Source organism: Anabrus simplex, chromosome 1 (genome assembly GCF_040414725.1).
Source record: "Anabrus simplex isolate iqAnaSimp1 chromosome 1, ASM4041472v1, whole genome shotgun sequence".
Lineage (NCBI taxonomy): Eukaryota > Metazoa > Arthropoda > Insecta > Orthoptera > Tettigoniidae > Anabrus > Anabrus simplex.
Genome location: NC_090265.1, coordinates 640,663,845 through 640,679,815, shown reverse-complemented (window position 1 = coordinate 640,679,815; position 15,971 = coordinate 640,663,845). Strand labels below are relative to the sequence as shown.

General features: G+C 38.2%; 1 protein-coding gene across 1 annotated transcript in view; it reads right to left on the bottom strand.

Annotated features, from left to right (window-relative positions):
• The window catches only part of LOC136871597 (cohesin subunit SA-1), a 283,758-nt gene that overhangs the window by 135,200 nt on the left and 132,587 nt on the right, over positions 1 to 15,971 (bottom strand). Inside the window, exon 10 of the mRNA XM_067145050.2 lies at positions 13,956 to 14,141. Coding sequence (XP_067001151.2) covers positions 13,956 to 14,141 — 186 coding nt within the window. The remainder of the gene's footprint in view (positions 1 to 13,955; positions 14,142 to 15,971) is intronic.

Genomic DNA, 15,971 nt, shown 5'->3' with positions numbered 1-15,971 from the left:
AGGTTAAATGTGAAACTGTAAACAAGGAGTGGAAAGTGTAGATACAACAAAATGGTCCAACATTGTCGGTAGTCTTTTCCACAATTTAGAAAACTGTAGCCATAAAGAAGACACAAGATTCATTCATGCTGACAATTGTGCCGGACAGAATAAGAACAATATCTGACTACGATATCTCGCTTGGAGAATCTGTAATTACAAAAGCGATATCATTCATGCTAGTAGACCACACAACATCGGTATGTAATGACAGGGCATTGGGACTTTTAAAGAAAAATATTAGGGCCACTTATGTCTCTTCCATACAATAACTGCTGATTGCATTGAGAAATCTACACCTACAACACAACGTTAACAGAACTGTAGCTACTGGAAATGAAAAACGGTGAAGTTCCTGTGAATTTGTATGACTGGCTAAATTTCTTGTAGAATAGTAATGCTAATAAAGTATCTCACATCACTAAACATAACTACTTTGAGTTCAATGCTAGTTACAAAGGTAGTGTACATTGCAAACCAGACATATATGGAAATGAATTTGGGCATTGCACCTTTCCTGGGGACAATGAACCCATTGGGTTTCCTGATGCAGTTATTCCAGCAAGGATGATAAGGCAACAGAAAGATTATTTTGTTCAAAAACACCAGTACCTCTTATAAAGAAGAATACAAACACATTCTGTGTCCTGAAGATGGACATAAAACAGTTGCTGAAGCCAGAGCCAGTGGGGATCCTGACGAAGAATCTAACCAACCAAATCCTCCAGAACTAAAGAAGAGGCATAAATGCTCTATTTAAAATAAATTTAAATGGTTATTGTAAAATGTTAACTTTTAAAAGATCTATTCCACTTGAAAAGACATCTGAAAGGTAATACTTTTATATAATTTATTTCTTAAATATGTAAAAAATTTAACAATGGTAACAGCATAAACCTTTAATGTGCTTTTTCTCAGAACACAACCTTTAAGTCACAAATATTCAAACTGCCATAATTCACTCAAATTTTGGGATAAAATCTACATTTTGTTCAATACTGTTCAGATTTGAATGCTAAACTTAAAAATAACAAGAACTCAAGATAATATATTTTTGACATGACATTCCTCTTTTTATTAACACATTCACTACCAGCTGCTCGAGCAGCTTGCCACTGTTAGGGTCCAGCCATTTAAAAAAAACACCTAATTGACTTCTGAGTTCTACAGTAGTGCATATTAAAGAAATCATTAACGAAAAAAATTACAAAAAACATAACATCATTTTCCACACTGTCTTTATTTATGCCCGTAGGTACTGTACATCAAATATTGGAGCCAGTGGACAATAGAAAGGAAATTCTGTCATTTTTCCTGTCTAGATTACTATTCACCTTTCCAGCACTTTAACTGTGTGCATAATGACAACACTCACTTTCACTATCTGAAGCTAACAAATCATCAACTATCGTTATTGTATAAAATACCACATTTCTTCTTCTGGAATCAAACTTTACTTGTATGAAGCTTTGTCTACTACACAATCACTGCACTTGCAATTTCAATCAGTTTAAGAAGCACCAAAATTGGCTGGTAAACAAGGAGTAAACAAACACCAAAGGAAGAGTTGTACAGCGTCGAGAAGAGCGGAAACTTGAGTCATCTACTAGAAGAAAAAGAAACTTGTAGGTAAAACTCTTCTGGTCTCTGAAAACACAAGCATATAAGAGCGCACTACACTTAATGAGAGCTAAACAACTTAAGTCCTCTATGGGCCAAGGAAGAGATGGGAGTGATGGTGTTAATTAGAATTGATTAATTTAACCATTCTTATTGGTCTGTATTGACTTCTATGTAACAATGTAACAATGTCACTGAAAAAAAAAAAAGAAAAAAAAGGTGGTGATACGGGTCAACCTTGTCAATGCCATACAAAAACTGTTTAATACATAATATTTAATTTTTCATGTTTTTTTTGAGAACATATTGTATTACATTCTCTTCATCAGCAAAAAATATATCCTACAAATCTTGAGGACTTGATCAAAACATGTTACAAAATAATATAAACATATTACAAATATTAAAAATTTAAAAAATTAAATAATGTTATTGGTTTTTACTTCCCAATAACTACTTTTGAAGGTTTTTGGAGACACCGAGGTGCTGGAATTTTGTCCTGCAGGAGTTCTTTTACGTGCCAGTAAATCTACCGACATGAGGCTGACGTATTTGAGCACCTTCGAATACCACCTGACTGAGCCAGGATCGAATCTGCCAAGTTGGGGTCAAAAGAACAGTGCCTCAACTCTCTGAGCCACTCAGCCAGGCAATATTAAAAATAATAAAAAAACTGTTACTGGTACATAATTAACTCATCTTCTTATAAAACGCATCTCATTCCGATTAATGCTATTACAATAAAAAAAACAACTGTTAGATGTAAATAAAATCTGTTGTCCTATTTACTTTCAAAATTATTTTAAAAAAAGTTTCTTCCTTATTAGTAAAGTGTCTTGTATACTCTACATTATCTCCTTAACAATAAAACCATGTATAACATCATCTTGTTAAAAATCAATTTCGCATTGCAGCTCCATTTGTACTCCTTGTGTGGAATGAAACAACTTAAATGGTAAAAAATGAGTGAGCCAGGTTGCAATTAACTCACCTAGTGTGTTATAAAAAATAAAAATAAAAATCAGCTGCATATCATTAAAATGAAAAGAAGACTTTAAAATTAAAATTATATTAACAACAACTTATGGTGTGGCAGCTTGTTTACAAACCTAAAACTAAATACACACAGCTGACCATGAGTCAAACATGTGGTCTTGCCTTAGAAACACCATACCGCAAGTTTATTGTAATTTTCTTCTTTTTTTAATCTGGTGGAATTGATTTGGATTTTTCTGGTTCATAGTATATGGGATAAGTTGACTGTGACCTGGCTCGCATGTTTTTTATGACTATTACAAACAAATACTGTATCATTACAACACAGACTAAACAGAACACAAGTGACCAAGCTACTCCACATAGTTTTTACAACAGTGATATTCATGGTAATTTAGTTAAAAAGACAAACTGGTTTTACACCAACAACACCTTATGAAACACCGACAAGTGCAAGTAGAATATTGTATCACACTGTTGTTGAAACACTATTGCACAGGATGTTCAAAATGTCTGGGATTGTTGAACAGGTACCGTCTCCAGTACCATGAGTATTGCAAAACTGAAGTAATAATAATTTCGTGTGGCTATTTCTAGCCGGGTGCAGCCCTTGTAAGGCAGACCCTCCGATGAGAGTGGGCGGCATCTGCCATTTGTAGATAACTGCGTGTTATTGTGGTGGAGGATAGTGTTATGTGTGGTGTGTGAGTTGCAGGGATGTTGGGGACAGCACAAACACCCAGTCCCCGAGGCATTGGAATTAACCAATGAAGGTTAAAATCCCCGACCTGGCCGGGAATCGAACTCGGGACCCTCTGAACCGAAGGCCAGTACACTGACCATTCAGCCAACGAGTCGGACAAAATTGAAGTAAATTTAGGGGACAACAACTGGTGATACGTCAGAGACTGCATTTTCAAGTTTGTATTTCTCTGTGCCAAATTGATGTCAGAATTCAATAACCGACGAGTGTTCAAAAATCTGCATACATAGCTTTACCAGATACTACATCTGCATACATCCAATGGTAGACAATTGGCTGTGGCCACAGTCATATGTGTTCTTCAGTTCCCAAATATTTATGTCCAGAAAAGGAATCCAGAAGGAGCGCAACATTGTCAGACAGCACTTGCTGTTTGAATACGTTATGAAACCAACCTTACAATTCTGAGGATCCCATTTTTCCAGATCTTTTAGAACAATGTAAATATATTTGTGTGAAAACACTGTTTCTTTCACCCCTTTTTACTAAACACACCTTCAGGTTCTTTCAAAATTATGAACAGAGGACCTAGCAGCTTGCTGGCTGTTGCCACTGTTGGCATTGTTGTATAACTGTGAGTTGTGGCCCCACTAACAATTGCACTTCGGAGCAAACTGTTTTTGTCCCCTTTTATAGCTAGTGTCCTATCTGAACACATTACATATATTTCTGGGGCCAAGAAACTCCAGAACAGTTTTAACCTCTCCTACAAATATCTCTGCTGCTGACAAGATGTCTAAATGATGTCTTGTTGGGCTTTCTTTGATGACACAATTGTTATTTTCTACTAAATGATATTATAATGATCCTTAAAGTGCTTTGCCCATGAGTGGCTGGCTTTGAAGCCTGTACATTTTTTGTGCTGTGCAGCTAACATAGCTGTTTGACTGTCACATCATGTTTTATTTCATTATTTTGATGGGCAACATGAAATTGGGTTTTTATGGCACGTTATTCTCATCAATTTGTTAGGGTGGGTGCCTCCACTTTCCACTTGCTCTGCCCACAAATATAAATATTTCTTATCTTTTAAATGATAGAAGTTATGTCTAATAGTCAAAAAGGAAAGCTGGCACCTCTTACATTTTTTCTAATATTCAATACCTTCTTGTAGTCCATATCTACATATTCAATTGTTATATTTCCGCATGAGCGATCAGTGGCAATCAAATAATCGCCATCAGACTTGTTTGCGTTACTATCATATGATAGCTTATTTGAGGAGACAGTAAGAATAGAACAGTTATACAAGTTTATGTTGTGTATTAAGAGAGTTATTTCACACACACTAAACAAAATTTTATTAAAGGAGAATTGCAATGATACAGTAATGCAAAATATGTGCCACTTGCACATTAAACTCAAAGTCGAGCTTCTGCTGAAGAAAAAGTCTTTTCATAGAACGAATGGTTTTGTCATATAAACAGATTACTACAACACTTGAGAATATTTACACGCTGCCAAGTACACAAACTAAATGAAGAATCGCTGAGGAAGAAATGTTGCATAGCAACTGACTTGCAAAGTCGAAATGCTCATTTAAGAGCTGAAGACTCGAGAATGTCAAGTTTTGAGAGATGTCAGCGGGTCAAGAGGTAGAAACCTCATGAGCTAGCTTCAGTCCACCTGTTCAGTAAGCTGCTTATACAGAGCATCCTCATAGGTAATAAATTTCATATTAATCCGTATTGAAGAGCAATATAATGTAAAACAAAAGCTAAAAGGTTCCCATCTATTCAATACTGTTTGTTGTAGCCTTAAAAAGTTACATATAATTGTTGAAACTAGTTTCCGTCTTACCTCACACCATCATCAGTCAAAATCAAAGTAAAGACAAGACATGGATAAAATAATAAAAAATAATGATTGATCCCCAATTCCTGTCGGAGAATAAAGAACGTTTTGCAACTGACATCTTGCAGAAAGATATGAAAGACTGGAACCAACTGAAGTCCACCATATGCGAAACGACCAATAACCTCGGACAACCTCGAAGGAAGAGACGATATAGATGGTGGAATACTGAATGCGATCTTGCAGTTGATGAGCGCGCCGCAGCGTGGACGAAGTGGTACTCGACTAAACGAAAGGAAGACTGGGAAAATTTCAGAATGATGCGGAAACTGTCGAGTGAGACCATCAGACGTGTGAAAAGATCTTACGATCGGTCAAGACTGGAGAAGTTAGATGAAGAATTCAAAATGTACAACACAAGAAACTTTTATCGGGCCTTCAAAGAGGAACTCTCGGATTATAAACCACAATGTCTTCACTTTAAGAATACGGACGGGGAGTTGGTCTCCTGTAACCGCAGATTACCTGTTGAAGACCCTCCAGAGATACACCTCCCATCTAACCCACCAACAAAGCAGCAAGTTGCTAATGCCATCGGACATCTTAAGAACTGCAAGGCACCCGGGGAAGATGGCATCATTGCGGAAGCTCTAAAAGCAGGCGGAAATACGATCACAGAGGCCATACACCAGATCTTGATCGACTGCTGGGAGACTAGCAGGATCCCTGATGACTGGAAATCAGCTATCATACACCCTTTACATAAAAAGGTGACCGCAGTGATGTCAACAACTACTGAGGGATATCTTTGCTGTCAGTAGCATACAAAGTGCTGTCAAGGATTTTACTGGACAATGTAGAAAGCCAATGTGATCGAACGATTGGTGAATATCAAGGAGGATTTCGGCAGGGACGGTCCTGTACCAAGCAGATCTTCAACCTAAAAACCATTCTCCAACTAAAACAAGTAAGGAGTATGAACATCGCTGTGGTTTTCGTCAACTTTAAAAAAGCTTATGATTCCATCGACCGCCAGACACTCTTCTCCGTACTGCAAGAACGAGGTGTTGATTACAACACACGCACCCTCATCCAACAGACTCTTACAGATACAACATCTAAGGTGAAGTTCAGGGGAGAACTATCTCGGAGTTTCAAGATAAAAACTGGAGTACGACAGGGTGATGGCCTCTCACCCATTCTGTTTAATCTAGTGCTTGATAAAGTCATCAAGAACTGGGAATGTACACTGAGGAATCTAGAAATCAAACCAGTTACCATTGGAGCCGGGACCCGAAAGATTGAGATCAGGTGCCTAGCATTCGCAGATGACATTGCAATCCTAACCAACAACTCTAAGGATGCTGTCATTGCTATTGAAGCCCTGCGCGAGATAGCGGTGAGGGCAGGTTTACACATATCATACGACAAAACTAAGTACTTTGAGACTCGGCATCCCGGAAACCCCCCTTTGACGACCATACATGGAACGATTGGGAAAGTCAATCGCTTCCGCTATCTTGGTGAATGGGTCCACCCCAATGGTAGAGACGGTACATCCATCCTAGAAAGGTCTAACAAACTCAATGCAGTGTACCAACTATCCCACAACCATTATAATAAGAGGTGCATTTCGAAAAATGCTAAGATCTGTCATTACAAAACTGTTGTCAGACCACAGTTTTTGTACGCCTCAGAGACCCTCCTGATGAACAAAAAAGGCACCATGGATGATCTAGAGAAAGCCAAAAGACGTATCCTCAGGAAAATTCATGGACCGAGATTGCTCCCAGATGGAACCTACAGACTTAAATCGAACTCTGAGCTGTATCGACAGTTAGAATCAGCCAATACCAGCATGCGACGTAGGAGGCTTAAGTTCTACGGACACCTACAACGAATGGACAGCAACAGGCTTACCAAGAAGATCTTTTCTTTGGTTAAAAGCTACAAGACTGGAAGCTTGTGGCTTAATGAAGTACAGAAGGACTTGGATTCGGCTGGGATTTCAGACATTGATATAGAAGATCGTTCCAAATTTTGTGCTATGGTACAGTCTTGGACCCCACGACCTAGAGTTCCTAGAAGTCGGAAGCCCCTTTCACAGGAGAGAAGGGAGAAATTATCAGCAGGGCTCAAGAGATATTGGGAACGAAGAAGAGCATCGAGGAAGAACTAGTCATCAGCGCTCCTTAGTGGGCTTAAATCAATAATAATAATAATAATAATAATAATAATAATAATAATAATAATAATAATAATAATAATAATAATAATAATAATAATAATATATACACACTTCTGTTATTTATTTTTTTAAAATCTTTTATTCATGTCTTGCCTTCATTTTGATTTTGACTGATAATGGTCTCTGGTAAGACCGAAACTAGGTTCAATAAATATATGTAACTTTTTAAGGTTTACAGCAAACAATACTGAATAAGTGGAAACCTTTAGCTTTTGTTTTACACTTCAGGGCATCCTCTGCGCTTCTGAAGTAAGGTGTAGCTAGCCGTTGGACGACTGACTGCATTCTCTCCCGGCCCACTCGCTTATATAGGGTCTTGAGCGTTGACATGGAGTGTCAGCTGGTCGCCTGGCCAACTCTGCCGGTGAGAACTGGATACAAGCCGTGCTGTGCGCGGAATTCGAACACTGGCACCACAACAGTTTATGTTATTGTTCTCAAAATCAATTAGTCACTACTGATCTGCATTTAGGTCCATTGCCCAAGTGACAGATTCCCTATCTATTGTTTTCCTACACTTTTCCTGAATTATTTCAAAGAAACTGGAAACTTATTATACATCTCTCTTGGTAAATTATTCCTATACCTAACTCCCCTTCCTATAAACAAATATTTGCCCCGATTTGTTCTCTTGAATTCCTACTTTATCTTCATATTGTGATCCCTCCTACTTTTAAAGACACCACTCAAAATTATTCGTCTACTAATGTCAATCCACGCCATCTCTCCAATGAAAGCTCAGAACATACCACTTAGTCCAGCAGCTTGTCTCCTTGCTCCCAAATCTTCCCAGTCCAAACCTTGCAACATTTTTGTAACTCTATGTATGTGCATAAATCCAGTACAATCTGCAATTTCCCAGTTCACACATTTCCCTAGTTAGTCAGGGATACCAAAACCCGTGACATGCAGAAGGGCATTCTGTGGACACTTCTGTATGCTGACAAAGTTATGATGACTACCAGCAACAAGGAAGATTTGCAAGTTCAAGTTGAAGCATGGCGTAATTGCCTAAGCCACTTCAGTTTTTGCATGAATCTGCAGAAGACCGAATACTTAGAAACCAATTTCTATTAAGCACTTTTAAGCTTTGTCAATACTTTACATTTTATCATAATTATCTACCGTACATGTTTTGAGAGCTACTACTCTCTTCTTCAGCAGTGCCAAAACATCAAACTAAATCCTTGGACTTGATACATTTGTAAAAATACAGTCATCAACAGAACAAATTATACATAAATCCTGAAATCGTTAAAATATTTCTTCGTTTCACAACTGTTTACTTACTTACTTACTTACTTACTTACTTACTATGTCATTTAGTAAAAACTTTAAAAATAGAAATAATTTCAAACATAAAATAACCTATTAAATTAATCACAATACTCTAAAATTTAAAATCTGCTCTGCTCTTGAAGCTTAAGTCCTTATCTACACCTAAAAAGAAAAAAAAAAAAATTATTTGTATCTTAATTTATATTTACTATGTCATAATTCCAATTTATAAAATGAATAAAACCTATTTAGTTACTAAATATTAAATTTAAAATACTTTCTGCTCTGTTCTTGAAATTTTTCCTTCCCTTAAGTCCTTAAAAAAGAAAACATTATATTTAAATTTCTAATCTGTAATTCAATTATATTATTTATTCCATTAAATGTCTATTAACTTACTGTTTCAGTTCGGAGACCTTTCATATAAATCGGAAATTACTCGTCTTAATCCCGTCTGATCAGCGAGCCATTTTAACTGTCAAATTCCTTTAAAATAAACAACCAACAAACCAACTTTATAGATATTTTTTATGAAAAAGACGACAACTCAGAAGATTAGAGAATTTTATTTTGACTTACTACTTTCAGCTGGTACCAAATTTGTCAAAAATTAAAACACCATTTCATTAGTCTGAACCAAACAAATACATCTTTGCTCCTTTGCTTGCTGCCAATGACCTTATGAAGCAAGCTGCTACTTGTTGCTATGTTGCCAATTACATAATGTAGGGGAAGGAGAGGGAGCGTGTCAACAACTGCAACTATTACTTTCACTCTCTCTTTCTCTCCTTCTTCCTTATGTGATTGTACGCTAATCTGTACATCACATTTTCTTCATTCAGCAGTTCATTTAAATTATTTTCATTATTGCTTCTCTGGTTAACATATATACATATTTCCTCTGAGCGCCCATTAATTTTCCTTTCGTTGTCGTGTGTAGTATTTCCATATCTTTATCTATTTCTGTAAAATGATTATTGTACTCCTCCATGTCTTCACCCATTCCTCAGAACCTTTTGTGTCCTATTGCATTCATGTGCTCCTTGTATCTTGTCTCCAAACTCCTACCTGATTGTCCTATTTTTTTTCCCCCACAACTTTGGCACTTGATGCAATATACTCCCGATTTATAGAACCTACCGGACCTATTAACCTTTTTGAATTGAATAAAATTCTCTTATTATTTTGTTTGTCTTAAACACAATGTAAATGCCCTTTTTGTTAAAAATCTTTTCTATTCCATGTGAGTGTCTCTTGTGGAATGTTATTACCACTACATTCTTTCTTTCTTTCTTTCTTTTCTTTTTTGAAAGTTGATCTATGTTTATTTATTAACTTGCTCTTTATTTTGTCTACATATTTCTTTGAATGTCCATTTCTATTTGCAATCTCATATATTGTATTCATCTCTTTTTCAAAAGCTTGTCTTTTGAGGGGAATTTAAGGGCCTTACTGATCATACTGTAAAATATTGCTTTCTTCTGCTGCCCTGGATGGTTGGAATATTTCCTAATAATAGTGCTAGTAGTCGTTTCTTTACTAAAAACCTGGTACTCTAATTCCCTACCATTTCTTGTTATTTTGACATCTAAATAGTTCAGTGATCCTCCTTCCTCTGACTCCATTGTAAATTTGATATCTTTGTCTATTTCATTCACCCTTTTTAATACTTCTACCGAACCTATTTCTTGTTCATCTATAATAATGAAAACATAGTCCACATATTTCACCCATTTGATTAATCCTTTAATTTTCTCAATTATTTTATTCATGTTTGTGGGTTACTGTAGTCACGTCCTAGTTCGTGAACCATGGGCAACGGCTGAGTGGCCTAGTAAGTGGTCCTGAGAGTCGGGATACCAGTTGCTATGGAATGGGAGTGGGCATCTCGGACATATTCTGAGTTGTAGCCCTCCTTGTGCTCAGGCGGCTAGGACGATACAATTCACCGGTGGTCCATAACCCGTTAGAGGAGAGATCCTCACGTGGACTATGTGCAAGTAGGGCAGCATCCTGCTTCATGAATTTACCGAGCTCAGAACACTTTAAGCAAGCCTCGGACTATGGGAGTAATGGAGTCCCACTCCCATTTGACAGGCGAGGGACTCCTTGGAAACAACTTGGCGAACGAAATGGAATTCGATGGGGAGCTATCAATATTAATGGGGCTTATGGAAGAAAGAAGGTAGAACTGGCTGAGTCAGCAAAGAGGATGCATCTGGATGTGCTAGGAGTAAGTAATATTCGGGTAAGGGGAGATAACGAGGAAGAGATAGGAGATTATAAAGTGTACTTGACGGGTGTTAGAAAGCGAAGGGCAGAGTCTGGGGTAGGGCTCTTTATCAGGAATACCATTGCATGCAACATAGTTTCTGTTAGACATGTAACTGAGCGAATGATGTGGGTAGAATTGTCAGTGGGAGGAATTAGGACAAGAATTGTGTCCATGTATTCACCATGCGAGGGTGCAGATGAGGATGAAGTTGACAAGTTTTATGAAGCATTGAGTGACATCGTGGTCAGGGTCAACAGCAAGGATAGAATAGTGCTAATGGGCGATTTCAATGCGAGAGTTGGGAATAGAACTGAAGGATACGAAAGGGTATTTGGTAAATGTGGGGAAGATATGGAAGCTACTGGGAATGGGAAGCGTTTGCTGGACTTCTGTGCTAGTATGGGTTTAGCTATTATGAATACATTCTTCAAGCATACGGCTATTCACCGCTACACATGGGAGGCTACGGGTACCAGATCCATAATAGACTTAACAGACTTTGAATTCAGGAAATCTGTTAGGAATGTAAGAGTTTTTCGCGGATTTTTCGATGATACAGACCACTATCTGATCTGTAGTGAACTAAGTATCTCTAGGCCTAGGGCAAAGAAAGTGAAATCTGTCTGCAAACGAATAAGGGTAGAAAAGCTCCAGGATGAGGAAATTAGACAGAAGTACATGGATATCATTAGTGAGAAGTTTCGAACAGTAGAGAGTAAGCAGGTTCAGGATATAGAAAGTGAATGGGTGGCATACAGGGATGCTGTAATAGAAACAGCAAGGGAATGCCTAGGAACAACTGTGTGTAAAGATGGGAAAAGGCGAACATCTTGGTGGAATGATGAAGTGAGAGCAGCCTGTAAACGTAAAAAGAAGGCTCATCAGAAATGGCTCCAAACAAGGGCCGAGGCAGACAGAGATTCGTACGTAGATGAAAGAAACAGAGCAAAACAAATAGTGGTTGAATCCAAAAAGAAGTCATGGGAAGATTTTGGTAATAACCTGGAAAGGCTAGGTCAAGCAGCAGGGAAACCTTTCTGGACAGTAATAAAGAATCTTAGGAAGGGAGGGAAAAAGGAAATGAACAGTGTTTTGAGTAATTCAGGTGAACTCATAATAGATCCCAGGGAATCACTGGAGAGGTGGAGGGAATATTTTGAACATCTTCTCAATGTAAAAGGAAATCATCATGGTGGTGTTGCAAACAGCCAAGCTCATGGGGAGGAGGAAAATGATGTTGGTGAAATTATGCTTGAGGAAGTGGAAAGGATAGTAAATAAACTCCATTGTCATCAGGCAGCAGGAATAGATGAAATTAGACCTGAAATGGTGAAGTATAGTGGGAAGGCAGGGATGAAATGGCTTCATAGAGTAGTAAAACTAGCCTGGAGTGTTGGTAAGGTACCTTCAGATTGGACAAAAGCAGTAATTGCACCTATCTATAAGCAAGGGAACAGGAAGGATTGCAACAACTATCAAGGTATCTCATTGATGAGTATACCAGGCAAAGTATTCACTGGCATCTTGGAAGGGAGGGTGCGATCAGTCGTTGAGAGGAAGTTGGATGAAAACCAGTGTGGTTTCAGACCACAGCGAGGCTGTCAGGATCAGTTTTTCAGTATGCGCCAGGTAATTGAAAAATGCTACGAGAGGAATAGGCAGTTGTGTTTATGTTTCGTAGATCTAGAGAAAGCATATGACAGGGTACTGAGGGAAAAGATGTTCGCCATACTGGGGGACTATGGAATTAAAGGTAGATTATTAAAATCAATCAAAAGCATTTATGTTGACAATTGGGCTTCTGTGAGAATTGATGGTAGAATGAGTTCTTGGTTCAGAGTACTTACAGGAGTTAGACAAGGCTGTAATCTTTCACCTTTGCTGTTCGTAGTTTACATGGATCATCTGCTGAAAGGTATAAAATGGCAGGGAGGGATTCAGTTAGGTGGAAATGTAGTAAGCAGTTTGGCCTATGCTGACGACTTGGTCTTAATGGCAGACTGTGTCGAAAGCCTGCAGTCTAATATCTTGGAACTTGAAAATAGGTGCAATGAGTATGGTATGAAAATTAGCCTTTCGAAGACTAAATTGATGTCAGTAGGTAAGAAATTCAACAGAATTGAATGTCAGATTGGTGATACAAAGCTAGAACAGGTCGATAATTTCAAGTATTTAGGTTGTGTGTTCTCCCAGGATGGTAATATAGTAAGTGAGATAGAATCAAGGTGTAGTAAAGCTAACGCAGTGAGCTCGCAGTTGCGATCAACAGTATTCTGTAAGAAGGAAGTCAGCTCCCAGACGAAACTATCTTTACATTGGTCTGTTTTCAGACCAACTTTGCTTTACGGGAGCGAAAGCTGGGTGGACTCAGGATATCTTATTCATAAGTTAGAAGTAACAGACATTAAAGTAGCAAGAATGATTGCTGGTACAAACAGGTGGGAACAATGGCAGGAGGGTACTCGGAATGAGGAAATAAAGGCTAATTTAGGAATGAACCGATGGATGAAGCTGTACGCATAAACCGGCTTCAGTGGTGGGATCATGTGAGGCGAATGGAGGAGGATAAGAGGTATAGAACTAATTGAGGCCACAACACTAGTTGCAAATCGAGGACTGTGGCGACGTTTAGTAAATTCTCAGAGGCATGCAGACTGAACGCTGAAAGGCATAACAGTCTATAATGATAATGTATGTATGTATGTATGTATGTATGTATGTATGTATGTATGTATGTATGTTTTATTTGATTCCAAAACAGTAACAAGAAGAACATCAATATCATCATCATCATCATCATCATCATCATCATCATCATCATCATCAATGGACATCAATACAATTTACATTGCTGTTTGAAAAAAATTAACAACATATTCAAAGAAGCACAAATACAATATTATACAGTACATGAAACGAGAAATACCAAGTTATTTCCTTACCTCCTCCTTACAGTTCTTTAATGACATTCCCAACAATTTACTTAGATGGTTGATTAGCATTTCAAGATGGCTACGCAGTGCTTTAACTTTGTTCATAACAGCGCCATCTTGTTTATCGGGCTTCTCTGTTTCCCTCAGATCCCAAAGCAAACTGAAGTAGCAAGCTGTTATGCAGTGTTGAATCATCTGCAGAAGAGGTGGTAAACAAAAATTTGCATTAATTTAAAAGACATAGGTTCATAAGTATGGGGAAATTTGATCTAAACTAGAACTATATATATTTCTATAGTAATGTACGTACAAGAACAGATCAAATATAAACAGGATATTTAAAAAAAATGATTGCACCAATCAAAAGAAATACCAATATAGAAATAAATTTTCTGCATAGTGTCCTGCCTTCGATACACATTTTCTCCATCGGATTGGTAAGTGTTTGATGCTGCCCTGATGTTTGCGGAACCAGTTGCACACTAACTCTTCTACACTTGCATCATAATCGACCTGCTGTCCTACTAGGTCTTGCTTGAGTAGTCCAAACAAAAGGTAGTCGCAGGGAAAAAATCTGGACTGTATGAAGGGTTCCAGAGGTGTCCAGTGAATTTCCTCCAGTTTTTCCTGCATTAAAGCAGTAGTATGAGGTCTTGCATTGTCATGGAGAAGAATGACTTTTCGGATCAGTTGCCAGTGTCACTTGTTACAAAATGCAGCTTTTGTTTCATCCAAAAGGCGACAGTAACAGGCTGCATTAATTGTCCTTTGTTCATAAAGAAAATCCACCAGCAAAAACGCCCATTGAGTCCCAGAAAACAATTGCAAGTACCTTTCCAGCAAATGGGCATGTTTTGGCCTTGATCAGACATGCTTCATCTCTTCACCACCACTCCATGCCTGCTTGCTTTGACTCTGAGGTGTAATGATGCACCCAAGTTTCATCACAAGTTACAATATGATGAAGAAATCCTCTTCTTCCTCCTCGTAGCGATACAGGAGTCTCAGACAAATTTCCTGGCATAATGTTTTTTGTTCCTGTTTAGGAAACGAGGAACCCACCTAGCATGCATTTTTCTGAAATGGAGTTCATCTCGGATGATGGTTTGAACACTTCCGTAACTTATCCCTACTGCTAAAACAATCTGCAAAAGTTTTATTCGCCAATCTTCACCAATAATGTCACGAATGGCAACAATGTTGTCTGCAGTGATGCTTGTCCACAGTCTCCTTTTATGAGGTTCATTTTCCACAGCTTCTCTTCCTGCCACAAATTTTTTAGCCCGTTCATACACTCGAGTCTGCGAAAGTGTTTCTTCCCCAAACTGTGCACGGAGCCGTCTCAAAATTTTGGAAAGTTTGGTGCCCTTTGCAAGAAATTTGATAATGATGCATTGCGCACAGGCGTGTGCACCTCTTGCTCACTCATGGCATACTGAAGCAGCCCAGCTCTCCACCGTCATTCGCGCGCACAAACCCCTTCTCCAGACACCCCCATAAACATCCTGGCAAAGCCCTGCCTCAGCATTATTACTAACAGCAGCGGTACATTCAAATTCCCATTTATCCACATCCACATTTGTATATGAAATGCAAGAAATACATAAATTCCCTGAAGTTTTTCAGAAGAGCATTATAATCCCAAACCCTGAGGTAATCAGGAATGCCGAAATATGAGTAAGTACCATTTTCGTATATTTCCAGTGGGGTACTGTGATTGCGATGTTAAGCATGCAAAATTGCTTCCCTTCTCTATTGAAACACCACATGGAACATTATAAACATTCACATATTGTGGCCATCTTTTAGTGAATATTTCAAATGTTCAAAACAATAGATCTACCAGCCAACTGTGAGGTATGGTCTGTGATTAGTTTCTTGAATGGACAAAACATTAAACCAGTTGACATTCATCGCCAAGTGTGTGAAGTGTATGGTGAAAGTGTAATGACAGATGGAACGGTGAGGGATTGGGTTCAAAAGTTCAATGAAAATTGTCAACACGTGCATGAACGTCCCCAGAGC